Below are 16,730 nucleotides of genomic sequence, written 5' to 3'. Positions count from 1 at the left end.
TCTGGAGACAAAGTGAGACAATCCTCTGAGGTTTTCCTCATCTCCCATCCATCTACTAAAATAGAAATACAAAGATTATTACTAGACATCAGCGATTGGTTCCCCTAAACCAGGACTCCGCCCACATCAGACAGCTTTGTCTATGAGAATCTTACATCTCCTCTGTAGACTTGTGCATGTGGTGTGCCGGAAGTGCCTGGGCTCACCCTAATCACCCCCTAATGCACATTAAGCCATAGATAATGCAATTTTCTTTCCTGTAACACAGTCAGTGTTGATGGAGGAATCCCTCCCACAGCGCCATTACGTTCTGCCCGTGGGGAGCCGTCCCTGCTGACAAAACATGATTATTGCAGGGGCTGCTGATACGGCTGTACTGCCGACCCTCCTGCTGAGATGTGGAACTGCGTTATTGCCAACTCTTGTAGCTCCCCCTACAGTGCTGCCGGCTTCTTCTCCCTTTTTTCCTCTGGCTGCATTTTAGTGGAATTGGCATCTTTGTCCCCACCCCACTGCTGTCTGACTCCCCCCCCCCCCACTGTGCCCCCCCCTCAAAGCACTGCCGGATTTCCTCCTCTGCTCTTCCATTGGTAGCTCCTCCAGATACACAGGAAGATCAATTTCAGGATGGAGAGCGGGGGAAGGGGCCGGTAAATAATTTACCAGCCCTTCCTTTCCGTAATGAGCTCAGCGAGTAATCGGTACCGATCGCTCCTGTGTCCATTCATCACTGAAGCATAGCAAACAGGTTTTCCTATGCTTCAGTTTGTGAATGAACAGGAAGCCTCAGCACACAATGCAGCTGAGGCTGCAGAGAAAGGGCGTGGGGAATCTCTGTCCTTAATCCCTTTCTCAACTGTGTGCCCAACACCCCAGCCGAGGACAGGTGCTGGTTGGTGGACTGCTGGGAGCCAGGACATACAGCGGGGGTTGGCAATGGGCGGGGCAAGCCAGCACATCCTGCACTGTCACCCTCCAACACACCAGAGGGTGCCCGCTCCCCCTCTCCTAGTACCACTACCCCTTTCTCTCTCTGGTCATGAAGAAGAAGAAGGGGGGGAGGGAGGAGAGCCGGGCCGGGGACAGGATCTCATAGCACTGGTGAGACCCAGGCTGTACAAACCCCCATCCTCCTCAACATGACCACACCCTATGAGATCACAGGCTGCAACCACCAAACCCCCCCCCCCCCCCGCCTAAGGGTGATAACAGAGTATATAGTACAGGGGTCAGGAGTATGTATTGTACAACATAGAGTATATAGTGCAGGGGTCAGGAGTATGTAATGTACAATATAGCGTATATAGTGCAGGGGTCAGGAGTATGTAATGTACAACATAGAGTATATAGTACAGGGGTCAGGAGTATGTAATGTATAACATAGAGTATATAGTGCAGGGGTAAGGAGTATTTAATGTACAACACAGAGTATATAGTGCAGGGGTCAGGAGTATGTAATGTACAACATAGTGTATATAGTGCAGGGGTAAGGAGTATGTAATGTATAAGATAGAGTATATAGTGCAGGGGTCAGGAGTATTTAATGTATAACAGAATATATAGTGCAGGGGTCAGGAGTATAATGTATAACAGAGTATATAGTGCAGGGGTCAGGAGTATGTAATGTACAACATAAAGTATATAGTGCAGGGGTCAGGAGTATGTAATGTACAACATAGAGTATATAGTGCAGGGATCAGGACTCATAATATTGGTGTTCAGTAATCAGTTGCAGAGGTCCCACACCGCTGCCTCCCATCTCCTGAGACTGCACTCAATGACTTGGGTGTGAGACTATACAGACATATCCCTCCACCCGGCACAGCCAGTAAATAACAGAGCAAGTAACCCCGGGAGAATTGTACTGTCAGAGATCTTGCTAGACCCGGGCATGGGGCAGAAGAACCAAGGAAGATACCCCAGGCGTCTAGATTGAGCATCATCTATGGTGAATATCATTATTTTTCTGCCAGCTGAACCCCAGAATCTCCATAAATCCAGTCTAGAGACATAAATTGTGTCTGCAGCACAGAGAAGGAAGATTATCCGAGAGAAATACAGGAATGCAGGACGGGGAACACAGCTCAGGAAAGTGACCAGGGGATTACAGGCTGATATCACCCAGTCCCCTTCTCTACGCTGGACCAATCAGTGAGCAGTATGGGTGGAGGAATGTATTTAGTGTTAATGACCCACCTGTGCTGATCTCTGTAGGAGTGTCCTCCTCTATAAATGTCCCCGTTATTCCATCCTCCTCCATAGACTGCTGATCATCCCTCACATACGTCTCTTCTTCTTCTGCTTTAACTTCAAATTCTATATCGATTGGATCTCCACTCTAAACCAAGAGAATAAGAGAGAATATCATCTGTAAAATATAAGCTTACATACAAAATCCACATATCATCTCCACCAGTCCATGTTCTAGATCAGTGGTTCTCAACTCCAGTCCTCAGGACCCACTAACAGACCAAATTTTAAATATTACCTTGGGGAGATGCAGACCAGAGTACTGCAATCACTGAGCAGCAAATTATATCACCTGTGATGTATTTCAGTTATCTTGCAAACCTGGCCTGTTAGTGTGCCCTGAGGACCGGAGTGGAGAACCACTGTTCTAGATGCTCCGTCCCACCAACCTTGTAACATGTTGGGATGGTGTGACCTTCATGTGTGGAATCCCGGGAATACAGAGGACAGGGACATCTCTCTGGTGGGATTCTGGTATTAGGTGGCTCCATCATATCCTTGCGTCCTTCTGAAAACTCCTCCATCACTCCATACTCCTCATCCTCCTCTTTATACTCTTCTTTTACAACAATATTATAATCCCCGAGGATTCCACTCTGCATATATAATAAAATATTCATTGTAACAAACATGCTTGTGTATAAATCATAACTACCAATAATTGTCAATCATCTACCTGATGATGGTGGGGGATGGTGTGACCTTCCTGTGTGGAATCCCGGGAATACAGAGGACGGGGACATCTCTCTGGTGGGTTTCTGTAGCTGGATGATTCCACCATGGTGTCCTGGTACAGATTGTTCTGTATTTCCTCCATTACCCCATCCTCATCATCCTCCTCTTTTATCTCTTCTTTAACCTCTACTTTAGAATCTCTCAGGTTTCCACTCTGAATATATAATAAAAATGACATCAATGGTAACAATGCAGATAATGTACAGATCCTAATGATACTATCAGTGATTGTTCCTCATCTACCTGATGATGGTGGGGGATGGTGTGACCTTCCTGTGTGGAATCCCGGGAATACAGAGGACGGGGACATCTCTCTGGTGGGTTCCCATTACTGGATCCATCTGTAGGAAACACACACACACTGACTGAATACATTGTTTCTATGTGTTTATCAGATGATGGGGGATCTAGGTGGATCCTCCGTACTGCTCTCTCCTTTACAATAAAGTCTCCTCTTACCCGGTGATGTGAGGGGCGGCTGATTCTCCATCATGACGTCCTTGTAGAGATCCTTGTGTCCTTCTAAATACTCCCACTCCTCCATGGAGAAATAGACAGTGACATCCTGACACCTTATAGGAACCTGACACACACAATGATACAGTCACCTTCCATACACATTCCTTGTGTTGAACCTTCAAAGACATCAGGAATAGTTATTCCCTCCTCCATAAAGATTATAAAATCAAACATACGTATTATAAATCCACCTCTGCATAAAACCCCCATCCCGTTTTATCATATAATCCATTAGTATAAACGAATGAGGTGAGAAGATGATTGGTGGGAAAGGTGGCACATCTCCAAAATGAAGAGAATATTTCGGCCCCGTAAGTGGGGGAAATGGTCTGAAGGGGTTAATCTAGGTTTCCACACTATATATATGTGTATCATCATCCGCTGGAATTAAAAGAGGTCACAGCGACTATGGAGGAAGAGGACGGACATAACTGGGGGTTACTGGGTGTAAATAGAAAATAAGATCTTATTACCTCTTCGGCAACCACGTCCAGCAATGTCTCCTCTCTATTTCCTCCCGACTCACCTATAACCCGGAACTTCCTATTAATACCTGACATCACTTCCTGCCTTCTATAGAGACTTCCTGTCTGGAGCTCAGAGGTACTACAGCCCCGAGAAACATCTCGCAGTGAGAACACGGCCTTGTGCTGTGTGTGTATGTACTGTATATCCTTATAGATGGGTCATCTCCACTCCCATCAAGAGGGAGAGAAATATATTACTGCCTACTCCAGCCTTTCTCAGCCAGGGTTCCTCCAAAGGTTTCTAGGGGTTCCATGAGCAATGAACAATTTCTGTCTCTCAGTAACAACTGACATCAGTGATCTGTAAGGGGGGCAGTCTTCCCACTGATGACAATGCAGGAATGTCCTTCTCCTATTGGTCACCAATGTAAGAGACCACTACACTGACCACTGATATAAGGGGGTCCTTCTCCCATTGGTCACTAATATAAGGGACTGCTACATTGACCACTCATATAAGGGGTCCTTCTCCCAACTAAGAACTTTGTATTCTGTGGCTGGAGGTACATTAGGCATACACAGGATACAGAAGTAAGTGTCGGCCAGTACAGGCCCCAAAAATTAGCCAACAGGTATTCACCTGACAGCAAAGAACTTTGTATTCTGTGGCTGGAGGTACATTGCGCATCGCCAATGTTTTGCGATGGATCGGAAAATAATACCTGTGACTCAAGCGGAGGGTATATGGTGGTGGTGTTGGTGTCTTTGCGGGTGCACACAGCAGAGAGTGAAGAGGGTGCAGATAGAGAGGATGAGGAGGGTGCAGAAGAGGACGGCCATTCAACCAAGTCTGGTGCATCCTTTGATGTAATCAAACACACCTTCTGCAACTTCCCACTTTGGCTCCGGCCTACTGCTCCTGCCCTACTCCTACCACCCCTGCGGAAGGGCCTGCCTTTTCCTCTGCCTGTCATTTTTTAGATGACCCTGTGAAAAAAGTCTCTAGAGAAGCGCAGTATATGTGGAAGAAGGTATATAACACCACGCTTCAATCTGTCGTTTTGGGGGGCCACTGGTTTATCACACCAGTTATGAAAAATATTTTCTAGTAACTTTTCTCACTGTGTGTAGCAGAGTTAACGCAGCGAAAGAGGCAACATTTCTGCAGTACCCAAATACACTATAATATGTTTTCTACAGTATATTAGAAAGTATATTATAAGTGTATTACACCCCTATATAGTGAACACCAAACAATAGTACACCTATACCAGTCCTTTAAAGGACTTTTGTGGACTTATTACCGAGCGATCTGTGTCACTGACAATCTGTCCCTGCTCCACACAGCAAACCTCTCCCTACACTGACAAAATGCAAAATGTAAAATGGCCGCCAGATCAGGTCTATTTATAAGGTAGGGGGTATGTCCATGTGCTGAAATGTCTCAATTGGCCGTCCTGTTCAACCTGATGGATGTGTCATGGGTCAAAGTTCTTCACAATGTAAAAGAATATGGCGGCCGCGAACCGCCATATGTTCGCATGATCGGCGGACAGCGAACGAGCAAAGTTCGCCGCAAACCGACCGCCGGGAGAACTGCAAGGCCATCTCTACCGATCAATAAACACTGTTTGGGGATTTTTGTTACCAAAGACATGCAGAAGAATACATTTTGGGCCAAATTTATGAAGAAAGTTGATTTTATTGATGTTTTATGACAGAAATTAGACAAAATATTGTTTTTCAACATTTTCAGTAGTTTGTTTATAGCGCCTTTATCCACTTCAGTCCCGGAAAGGTTTAATCTCTCCCCCCCCCCCCCCCCCCCTCATGACCAGGCCATTTTATGCATTACTTTGAGATCTCCAGCGCCCGGCTACCTCCCCAAGCCAACACACCAGGTCCTACACCACACTGCTTTCCTCCTTCAGCCTTGTCACCACTAAGAAAGTTGCCAACAACCTTTTCACAGCCCACCTCACCACCTGTCCCATCATAATTACTGCAACCACCTATCCTAAACTCCCTAAACCACATCTTTCACCTCTTCCTCTCCTCCGGTCCCTTTCTCTCCCAGTTCAAACATGCACTGGTTAACCCCATACTTAAAAAACCCTGACTGGACCCCACCTGTTAGAATAACTTAAGACCTATCTCCCTGCTCACGTTTGCCTCCAAGTTTCTTGAGCACCTTGTCCACAACCGTATGAGTTGCTACCTCACTGACAACAACCTTCTCAATCCACTACAGTCCGGCTTTTCCCCACAACATTCCACAGAAACAGTCCTACTAAAACTCACCAACGACCTGCTAACTGCTAAAACCAACGGCCAATACCGCATACTCATGGACCTTTCTGCTGCCTTCGACACAGTTGACCACTCACTCCTTCTCAACAAACTCCTCTTCCTTGGCCTCCGTGACTCGTTCTTTCCTGGTTCTCCTCCTACCTATCTCAGTGTCACATACAATACCACCTCTTCCTCTTTCTTTTGGGGTACCTCAAGGCTCCTTCCTTGGGCCTGTCCTATTCTCTCTCTATACCTCTTCTCTGGGCCATTTGATATCCTCCCATGTCTTCCAATACCACCTCTATGCTGACGACACCCAGATCGATCTCTCCACTTCCCAACTCACCCCTCAATCTCCTCACGTATCACAAACTTACTGAGTCACACCACTTCCTCAAACTCAATCTCTCTAAAACTGAGCTTGTAATATTTCCTCCTCCCCGATCCCCTCCCCAGGACTTTAACATTGAGATCAATGGCACAACCATTGGTCCCTCCGCACATGCCAAGGTGCTGGGTATAATCCTAGACCCTGACCTCTCCTTCTCCCCACATCTAATCACTGGCCAAATCTTGCCTCCTCAACCTCTGCAACATTTCCAGAATACTCCGCTTCCTGACTAACGACACCACAAAACTTCTTATTCACTGCCTGGTTATTTCCCGCCTCGACTACTGCAACTCCCTCCTCACTGGCTAACCTTTACATAGGCTCCTCCCCCCTTCAGTCTATTATGAATGCTGCTACTAGACTAATGGGCCATACACACTATAAGATTTTCTAAAAACTTTTTCCTTTAGATTTACCAAAACCATATAATATGAGGTCAAACCTAAACACTTTCAATTTGTATGCAATCTGGCAGGCCCTTCACTACATAGAAAAGGTAAATCTGAAGGAAAAAGTCTTCAGAAAATCTTATAGTGTGTATGGCCCTTTAAACACCTTACTAACCAACCCAGGACTGCTGCTCCTCTCCGCCAATCCCTTCACTGGCCTCCATTCAGTGTCCTCCACCGCTCTCTGCCAATCCCTCCACTGGCCTCCATTTAGTGTCCTTCATCCCTCTCTGCCAATCTCTCCACTGGCTTCAATTCAGTGTCCTCCACTCCTCTCTGTCAATACCTCCACTGGCTTCCATTCAGTGTCCTCCACCCCTCTCTGCCCATCCCTCTACTGACCTCCATTCAGTGTCCTCCACCCCTCTCTGCCAAGACCTCCACTGGCATTCATTCAGTGTCCTCCACCCCTCTCTGCCAATCCCTCCATTCAGTGTCCTACACTGCTCTCTGCCAATCCCTCCACTGGCCTCCATTCAGTGTCCTCCACCGCACTCTGCCAATCCCTCCACTGGCCTTCATTCAGTGTCTTTCACCCCTCTCTGCCAATCCCTCCACTGACCCCTATTCAGTGTTCTCCACCCCTCTCTGCCAATCTCTCCACTGGCATCCATTCAGTGCCCTCCACACCTCTCTGCCAACCCCTCCACTGGATTCCATTCAGTGTCCTCCACCCCCTCTCTGCCAATCCCTCCACTGGCATTCATTCAGTGTCCTCCACCCCTCTCTGCCAATCCCTCCATAGACCTCAATTCAGTGTCCTCCACCCCTCTCTGCCAATCCCTCCATTTAGTGTCTTACACCGCTCTCTGCCAATCCCTCCACTGGCCTCCATTCAGTGTCCTCCACCGCTCTCTGCCAATCCCTCCACTGGCCTTCATTCAGTGTCCTTCACCGCTCTCTGCCAATCCCTCCACTGACCTCCATTCAGTGTCCTTCACCCCTCTCTGCCAATTCCTCCACTGGCTTCCATTCAATGTCCTTCACCCCTCTCTGCCAATCCCTCCACTGGCTTCCATTCAGTGTCCACCCCTCTCTGCCAATCACTCCACTGGCCTCCATTCAGTGTTCTCCATCCCTCTCTTCCAATCCCTCCACTGGCATTCATTCAGTGTTATCCACCCCTCTCTGCCAATCCCTCCATAGACCTCAATTCAGTGTCCTCCACCCCTCTCTGCCAATCACTCCACTGGCCTCCATTCAGTGTTTTCCATCCCTCTCTGTTAATCCCTACACTGACCTCCATTCAGTGTCCTCCACCCCTCTCTGCCAATCACTCCACTGGCTTCCCCTCCCCCACTGTATACAATTGAAAATACTAACCACAACATACAAAGCCATCCACAACATCGCCCCCAGCTACAGTGCCTTGTGAAAGTATTCGACCCCCTTGAACTTCGCGACCTTTTGCCACATTTTAGGCTTCAAACATAAAGATATAAAACTGTAATTTTTTGTGAAGAATCAACAACAAGTGGGACACAATCATGAAGTGGAACGAAATTTATTGGATATTTCAAACATTAACAAATAATAAACTGAAAAATTGGGTGTGCAAAATTATTCAGCCCCTTTACTTTCAGTGCAGCAAACTCTCTCCAGAAGTTCAGTGAGGATCTCTGAATGATCCAATGTTGACCTAAATGACTAATGATGATAAATAGAATCCACCTGTGTGTAATCAAGTCTCCGTATAAATGCACCTGCACTGTGATAGTCTCAGAGGTCCGTTTAAAGCGCAGAGAGCATCATGAAGAACAAGGAACACACCAGGCAGGTCCGAGATACTGTTGTGGAGAAGTTTAAAGCCGGATTTGGATACAAAAAGATTTCCCAAGCTTTAAACATCCCAAGGAGCACTGTGCAAGCGATAATATTGAAATGGAAGGAGTATCAGACCACTGCAAATCTACGAAGACCTGGCCGTCCCTCTAAACTTTCAGCTCATACAAGGAGAAGACTGATCAGAGATGCAGCCAAGAGGCCCATGATCACTCTGGATGAACTGCAGAGATCTACAGCTGAGGTAGGAGACTCTGTCCATAGGACAACAATCAGTCGTATACTGCACAAATCTGCCCTTTATGGAAGAGTGGCAAGAAGAAAGCCATTTCTTAAAGATATCCATAAAAAGTGTCGTTTAAAGTTTGCCACAAGTCACTTGGGAGACACCAAACATGTGGAAGAAGGGGCTCTGCTCAGATGAAACCAAAATCAAACTTTTTGGCAACAATGCAAAACGTTATGTTTGGTGTAAAAGCAACACAGCTCATCACCCTGAACACACCATCCCCACTGTCATACATGGTGGTGGCAGCATCATGGTTTGGGCCTGCTTTTCTTCAGCAGGGACAGGGAAGATGGTTAAAATTGATGGGAAGATGGATGGAGCCAAATACAGGACCATTCTGGAAGAAAACCTGATGGAGTCTGCAAAAGACCTGAGACTGGGACGGAGATTTGTCTTCCAACAAGACAATGATCCAAAACATAAAGCAAAATCTACAATGGAATGGTTCACAAATAAACATATCCAGGTGTTAGAATGGCCAAGTCAAAGTCCAGACCTGAATCCAATCGAGAATCTGTGGAAAGAACTGAAAACTGCTGTTCACAAACGCTCTCCATCCAACCTCACTGAGCTCCAGCTGTTTTGCAAGGAGGAATGGGCAAAAATTTCAGTCTCTCGATGTGCAAAACTGATAGAGACATACCCCAAGCAACTTACAGCTGTAATCACAGCAAAAGGTGGCGCTACAAAGTATTAACTTAAGGGGGCTGAATAATTTTTCAGTTTTTTATTTGTTAAAAAAGTTTGAAATATCCAATAAATTTCGTTCCACTTCATGATTGTGTCCCACTTGTTGTTGATTCTTCACAAAAAAATTACAGTTTTATATCTTTATGTTTGAAGCCTGAAATGTGGCAAAAGGTCGCAAAGTTTAAGGGGGCCGAATACTTTCGCAAGGCACTGTACCTCCCTAATCTCATCTGCAGATATCGCCCAAATCGTACTCTCAGCTCCTTCCAAGACCTCCTCATCTCTAGCTCCATTAATTCCCCCTCCAGGGCTTCTCTAGAACCTCTCCCCTCCTCTGGAACTCCCTGCTGCAGTATGTCCAGTCAGCCCCTACACTGTCCGCCTTTAGGCAATTCCGGAAAACTCACTTATTCATGAAAGCTTACCCCACCTCCACCTAAGAACTGCACCCAGGCCACCTCCTGAACCGTACTGTCCCCCCTCTATATTGTAAAGTGTAATTAAAGAATAATAATAATATCTGAGGTGTATATCAGGGTGTGCTTCTTCCCCACATGTCCACCAACACATTTCATGCACTCAAGGCACTAATATACCTCGGGGTTTGTGTGGGACCCCTGATGTACAGGAAGACAGGACTTCAGTGAGGAACAATTCCCTCACTCAGACCAAGAAAGTTCATTCTCCTCCGTGTCCAATCTCAGATGACTGTAAACAGAGGACTTCTGTGAGTTACACTTCCTCCAATCAGAAGAGGAAAGTGGATCTACCTCTGTGTGTATGTTAAGACCAGACTTAGTTTGAAAACTTTTCCCGCACTCAGAACAGGAATACGGCTTCTCCCCCGTGTGCAATCTCTGATGTGTGTAAAGATTGTACTTCTGTGAAAAACATTTCCCGCATTGAAGACAGGAATACGGCTTCTCACCCGTGTGAGATCTCTGATGTTTGTAAAGATTGCTCTTCTTTGAAAAACATTTCCCGCACTCAAGACAGGAATACGGCTTCTCCCCCCTGTGAGATCTCTGATGTGTGTAAAGATTGGACTTACTTGAAAAGCATTTACCGCACTCGGGACAGGAATAGGGCTTCTTCCCCGTGTGCAATCTCTGATGTTTGTAAAGACCGATCTTCTGGGAAAAACATTTCCCGCACTCAAGACAGGAATACGGCTTCTCCCCCGTATGACACCTCTGATGTGTGTAAAGATTGGAGGGTTTTGAAAAACATTTCCCACACTCAGGACAGGAATATGGCTTCTCACTAGTATGAAATATTTTATGCAAATTAAGCCTGGTTTTAAAACGGAAACACTTCCCGCACTCAGTACAAGAGAACCTCTTATCTGTTGTATGGACAGCACTGTCCCTCACAGTCTGAGGTTCCTCAGGATAAGAGGAATACGATGGTCCGGCACCGTCCCTCACAGTCTGAGGTTCCTCAGGATAAGAGGAATACGATGGTCCGGCACTGTCCCTCACAGTCTGAGGTTCCTCAGGATAAGAGGAATATGATGGTCCGGCACCGTCCCTCACAGTCTGAGGTTCCTCAGGATAAGAGGAATACGATGGTCCGGCACTGTCCCTCACAGTCTGAGGTTCCTCAGGATAAGAGGAATACGATGGTCCGGCACCGTCCCTCACAGTCGGAGGTTCCTCAGGATAAGAGGAATACGATGGTCCATCTACACTGTGTGGTCCCGGATGGACATTTGAGGTAGCCGGGTTTTCTCCTGGACTATACTGTGTGATGTCCTCATCTTCTACTTTACAGTCTGGAGACAAAGTGAGACAATCCTCTGAGGTTTTCCTCATCTCCTGTCCATGTACTAAAATAGAAATACAAAGATTATTACTAGACATCAGCAGATTGGTTCCCCTAAACCAGGACTCCGCCCACATCAGGCAGCTTTGTCTCTGAGGATCTTGCATCTCCTCTGTAGATTTGTGCATGTGGTGTGCCGGAAGTGCCTGGGCCCACCCTAATCACCCCATGCACATTAAGCAAGCCAAAGATGATGCAATTTTTTTTTCCTGTAACACAGTCAAGTGTTGATGGAGGAATCCCTCCCACAGCCCCATTACGTTCTGCCGGTGGGGAGCTGTCCCTGCTGACAAAACATGATTATTGCAGGGGCTGCTGATACGGCTGTACTGCCGGCACTCTCTTGCGGAGATGTGGAACTGCTTTATTGCCAACTCTTGTAGCTCCCCCTGCAGTGCTGCCGGCTTCTTCTCCCTTTTTTCCTCTGGCTGCATTTTAGTGGGATTGGCATCTTTGTCCCCACCCCACTGCTGTCTGACCCCCCCCCCCCCACTGTGCCTCTCCCCCCTCGAAGCACTGCCGGGTTCTCTCCTCTGCTCTTCCACTGGTAGCTCCTCCAGATACAGAGGAGGATTGATTTCAGGATGGAGAGCGGGGGAGGGCAGGTAAATATTTTACCAGCCCTTTCTTTCCGTAATGAGCTCAGCGAGTGACGGGTACCGATCGCTCCTGTGTCCATTCATCACTGAAGCATAGTAAACGGGGTTTCCTATGCTTCAGTTTGTGAATGAACAGGAAGCCTCAGCACACAGTGCAGCTGAGGCTGCAGAGAAAAGGCGTGGGGAATCTCTGTCCTCAATCCCTTTCTCTGTCTCAACTGCGTCCCCAACACCCGGGCCGAGAACAGGTGCTGGTTGGTGGACTGCTGGGAGCCAGGACATACAGCGGGGGTTGGCAATGGGCGGAGCAAGCCAGCACATCCTGCACTGTCACCCTCCAACACACCAGAAGGTGCCCGCTCCCCCTCTCCTAGCACCACTACGCCTTGCTCTCTCTGGTCATGAAGAAGAAGAAGAAGGGGGGAGGGAGGAGAGCCGGGCCGGGGAAAGGATCTCATAGCACTGGTGAGACCCAAGCTGCACCAACCCCCATCCTCCTCAAGGTGACTATGAAATTGCAGGCTACAACCACCGCACACACACCCCCTAGTGATAAGCTGCACCCCCCCCCCCCTGAGGTGACAGGCTGCAACCACCGCACCACCACCCCACTAGCTGATAAGCTGCATCCCTCCCTGAGGTGACAGGCTGCAACCCCCCCCCCCCCCGAGATTACAGGGTGCAACCACCCCCGGGTGATAACATAGAGTATATAGTGCAGGGGGTCAGGAGTATGTAATGTACAACATAGAGTATATAGTGCAGGGGTCAGGAGTATGTAATGTACAACATAGAGTATATAGTGCAGGGGTCAGGACTCATAATATTTGTGTTCAGTAATCAGTTGCAGAGGTCCCACACCGCTGCCTCCCATCTCCTGAGACTGCACTCAGTGACTTGGGTGTGAGACTATACAGACATATCCCTCCACCCGGCACAGCCAGCAAATAACAGAACAAGTAACCCCGGGAGAATTGTTCTGTCAGAGATCTTGCTAGACTCGGGCATGGGCAGAAGAACCAAGGTACATACCCCAGGTGTCTAGTTTGAGCATCATCTATGATGAATATCAACATTTTTCTGCCAGCTGAACCCCAGAATCTTTATAAATGCAGTCTAGAGACATAAATTGTGTCTGCAGCACAGAGAAGGAAGATTATCCGAGAGAAATACAGGATGGGGAAAACAGCTCAGGAAAGTGACCAGGGAATTACAGGCTGATATCACCCAGTCCCCACCCTACTCTGGACCAATCAGTGAGCAGTATGGGTGGAGGAATGTATTTAGTGTTATTGACCCACCTGTGCTGATCTCTGTAGGAGTGTCCTCCTCTATAAATGTCCCCGTTATTCCATCCTCCTCCATAGACTGCTGATCATCCCTCACATACGTCTCTTCTTCTTCTGCTTTAACTTCAAATTCTATATCGATTGGATCTCCACTCTAAACCAAGAAAATGAGAGAGAATATCAGCAGTAAGATATAAGCTTACATACAAAATACACACATCATCTCCACCTGTCCATGTTCTAGATGCTCCGTCCCACCAACCTTGTAACATGTTGGGATGGTGTGACCTTCCTGTGTGGAATCCCGGGAATACAGAGGATGGGGACATCTCTCTGGTGGGTTCCTGGTATTAGGTGGCTCCATCATATCCTTGCATCCTTCTGAAAACTTCTCCATCACTCCATACTCCTCATCCTCCTCTTTATATTCTTCTTTTACAACAATATTATCATCCCCGAGGTTTCCACTCTGAATATATAGAAAAACATTAATTGTAACAAACATGTTTGTGTATAAATCATAACTACCAATAATTGTCACTCATCTACCTGATGATGGTGAGGGATGGTGTGACCTTCCTGTGTGGAATCCCGGGAATACAGAGGACAGGGACATCTCTCTGGTGGGATTCTGTAGATGGATGACTCCACCATGGTGTCCTGGTACAGATTGTTCTGTATTTCCTCCATCACCCCATCCTCCTCTTTTATCTCTTCTTTAACCTCAACTTTAGAATCTCTCAGGTTTCCACTCTGAATATATAATAAAAATGACATCAATGGGAACAATGCAGATAATGTACAGATCCTAATGATACTATCAGTGATTGTTCCTCATCTACCTGATGACGGTGAGGGATGGTGTGACCTTCCTGTGTGGAATCCCGGGAATACAGAGGACGGGGACATCTCTCTGGTGGGTTCCCATTACTGGATCCATCTGTAGGAAACACACACACTGACTGAATACATTGTTTCTATGTGTTTATCAGATGATGGGGGATCTAGGTGGATCCTCCGTACTACTCTCTCCTTTACAATAAAGTCTCCTCTTACCCGGTGATGTGAGGGGCGGCTGATTCTCCATCATGACGTCCTTGTAGAGATCCTTGTGTCCTTCTAAATACTCCCACTCCTCCATGGAGAAATAGACAGTGACATCCTGACACCTTATAGGAACCTGACACACACAATGATACAGTCACCATCCAGACACATCCCTTGTTAAATCTTAACAGACATCAGAAATAGTTATTTTCTCATCCATAAAGACTATAAAATCAAACATACGTATTATAAATCCACCCCTAAATAACACTCCCCACCACGTATCATCCTATAATCCGTTAGTATGACTGATGAGGTGAGAAGATGATTGGTGGGAAAGGAGACACATCTCCAAAATTAGGAGAATGTTCCGGTCCCGTAAGTGGGGAAATATTCTGACCCTGAAGGGGTTAATCTAGGTTTCCACACTATATATGTGTGTATCATCATCTGCTGGAGATAAAAGAGGTCACAGTGCCTATGGAGGAAGAGGACGGACATGATGGGGGGGGGGGGGGGTTACTGGGTGTAAATAGAAAATAAGATCTTATTACCTTCTAATGCTGCCACTTCCAGTAACGTCACCTCGCAACTTTGTACGTCATGGAACTTCCTATCTTTATCTAACATCACTTCCTGTCTTCCATAGAGACTTCCTGTCTCTATGGTAGACGTGATCTCACCATCTTGTGGCACTCAGAGGAACTGCAGCCCCGAGAAACCTCTCGTAGCGAGAACACGGCCTTGTGCTGTGTGTGTATGTACTGTATATCCTTATAGATGGGTCATCTCCACTCCCACCAAGGGGGGAGAAATGTATTACTGCCTAGTCCAGCCTTTCTCAGCCAGGGTTCCTCCAAAGGTTTCTAGGGATTCCTTAAGCAATTAACAATTTCTGTCTCTCAGTAACAATTGACATCAATGGTCTGTAAGGGGGGCAGTTCTCCAACTAATGACAATGCAAGAATGTCCTTCTCCCATTGGTCACCAATGTAAGGGACCACTACACTGACTACTGATATAAGGGGGTCCTTCTCCCATTGGTCACCAGTGTAAGGGGCTACTACACAGACCACTGATATAAGGGGGTCCTTCTCCCATTGGTTGCCAATGTGAGGGACAACTACACTGACTACTAATATAAGGGGGTCCTTCTCCTATTATAAAATTGAAAAGCAGCGCTATATAAAAAGTCCAGGTATAGGTAGGGTCCAGCTGATTGGTCTCCTTGAAGTGCCACTACCACCAAATAGAGAGAGTGACCCCAATCACACTGCTGCTTACCGTCCCACTAATAAAAGAAGGCTCAATGGATCCACCAAACTGCTCCTCCAGAAATCCTCAGCAATTCCAGGATCAAGCCAATTAGGTGCGACTCCAAACAGATGGTACAAGGCAGGCTGATCACTCATATAAACCAGAAAAAAGAAAACCATAGTGCAACACCTACAGTAATGAACCACCATTTATTTTCTTAGGCCAAATAACTACTTACAGGTAATAGGAGTAAAAAGAGCTTATCTGCCGGAAATGTTTGACCGCCAACGAGATGACCACTGCTTCACTCAGTAGTGACGTCCCACGTCACAGGTCCCGCCTGACGCGGCGTTTCGTCCAATGTTACCTTTCTTCCGGGTAACATTGTCAGTGTAGGACCACTACACTGACCACTGATATAAGGGGGTTCCTTCTCCCATTGTCACCAATGCAAAGGACCACTACACTGACCACTGATATAAGGGGGTCCTTCTCCCTTTGGTCACTAATGTAAGAGACCACTACACTGACCACTGATATAAGGGGGTCCTTCTCCCACTGGTCACCAATGTAAGGGACCACTCATATAAGGGGGTCCTTCTCCCATAGCTCACCAATTTTGGGGACCACTAATATCAGGGGTCCTTCACCGATATAATGGACCATTACACTGACCTCTGATATAAGGGGGTCCTTCTCCTATTGGTCATTAATGTAAGGGACCACCACACTGACCACTGATATAGGGGGGTTCTTCTCCCATTGGTCAACAATGTAAGGGACCACTACACTGACCACTGATATAAGGGGGTCCTTCTCCCATTGGTCACTGATATAATAGACTGCTACA

The 16,730-nt window shown here is 46.9% G+C and overlaps 3 protein-coding genes across 3 annotated transcripts in view; all 3 read right to left on the bottom strand.

Moving 5' to 3' along the window:
• LOC309562616 (uncharacterized protein) overlaps nt 1-16,730 on the bottom strand; it is a 679,009-nt gene that overhangs the window by 588,976 nt on the left and 73,303 nt on the right.
• Nucleotides 1-16,730, bottom strand: part of LOC309562621 (uncharacterized protein) — a 478,591-nt gene that overhangs the window by 397,752 nt on the left and 64,109 nt on the right. Inside the window, exon 7 of the mRNA XM_082266874.1 lies at nt 13,865-14,045. Within this exon, the coding sequence (XP_082123000.1) occupies nt 13,865-14,045 (181 nt within the window). The remainder of the gene's footprint in view (nt 1-13,864; nt 14,046-16,730) is intronic.
• The window catches only part of LOC309562718 (uncharacterized protein), a 125,551-nt gene that overhangs the window by 56,267 nt on the left and 52,554 nt on the right, over nt 1-16,730 (bottom strand). The window lies entirely within an intron of this gene.

The sequence above is a fragment of the Pelophylax lessonae genome (assembly GCF_965119305.1).
Source record: "Pelophylax lessonae genome assembly, chromosome: 9".
NCBI lineage: Eukaryota > Metazoa > Chordata > Amphibia > Anura > Ranidae > Pelophylax > Pelophylax lessonae.
Note: the sequence above shows the minus strand (reverse complement) of the source record. Positions and strands in the feature narration are given on the sequence as shown.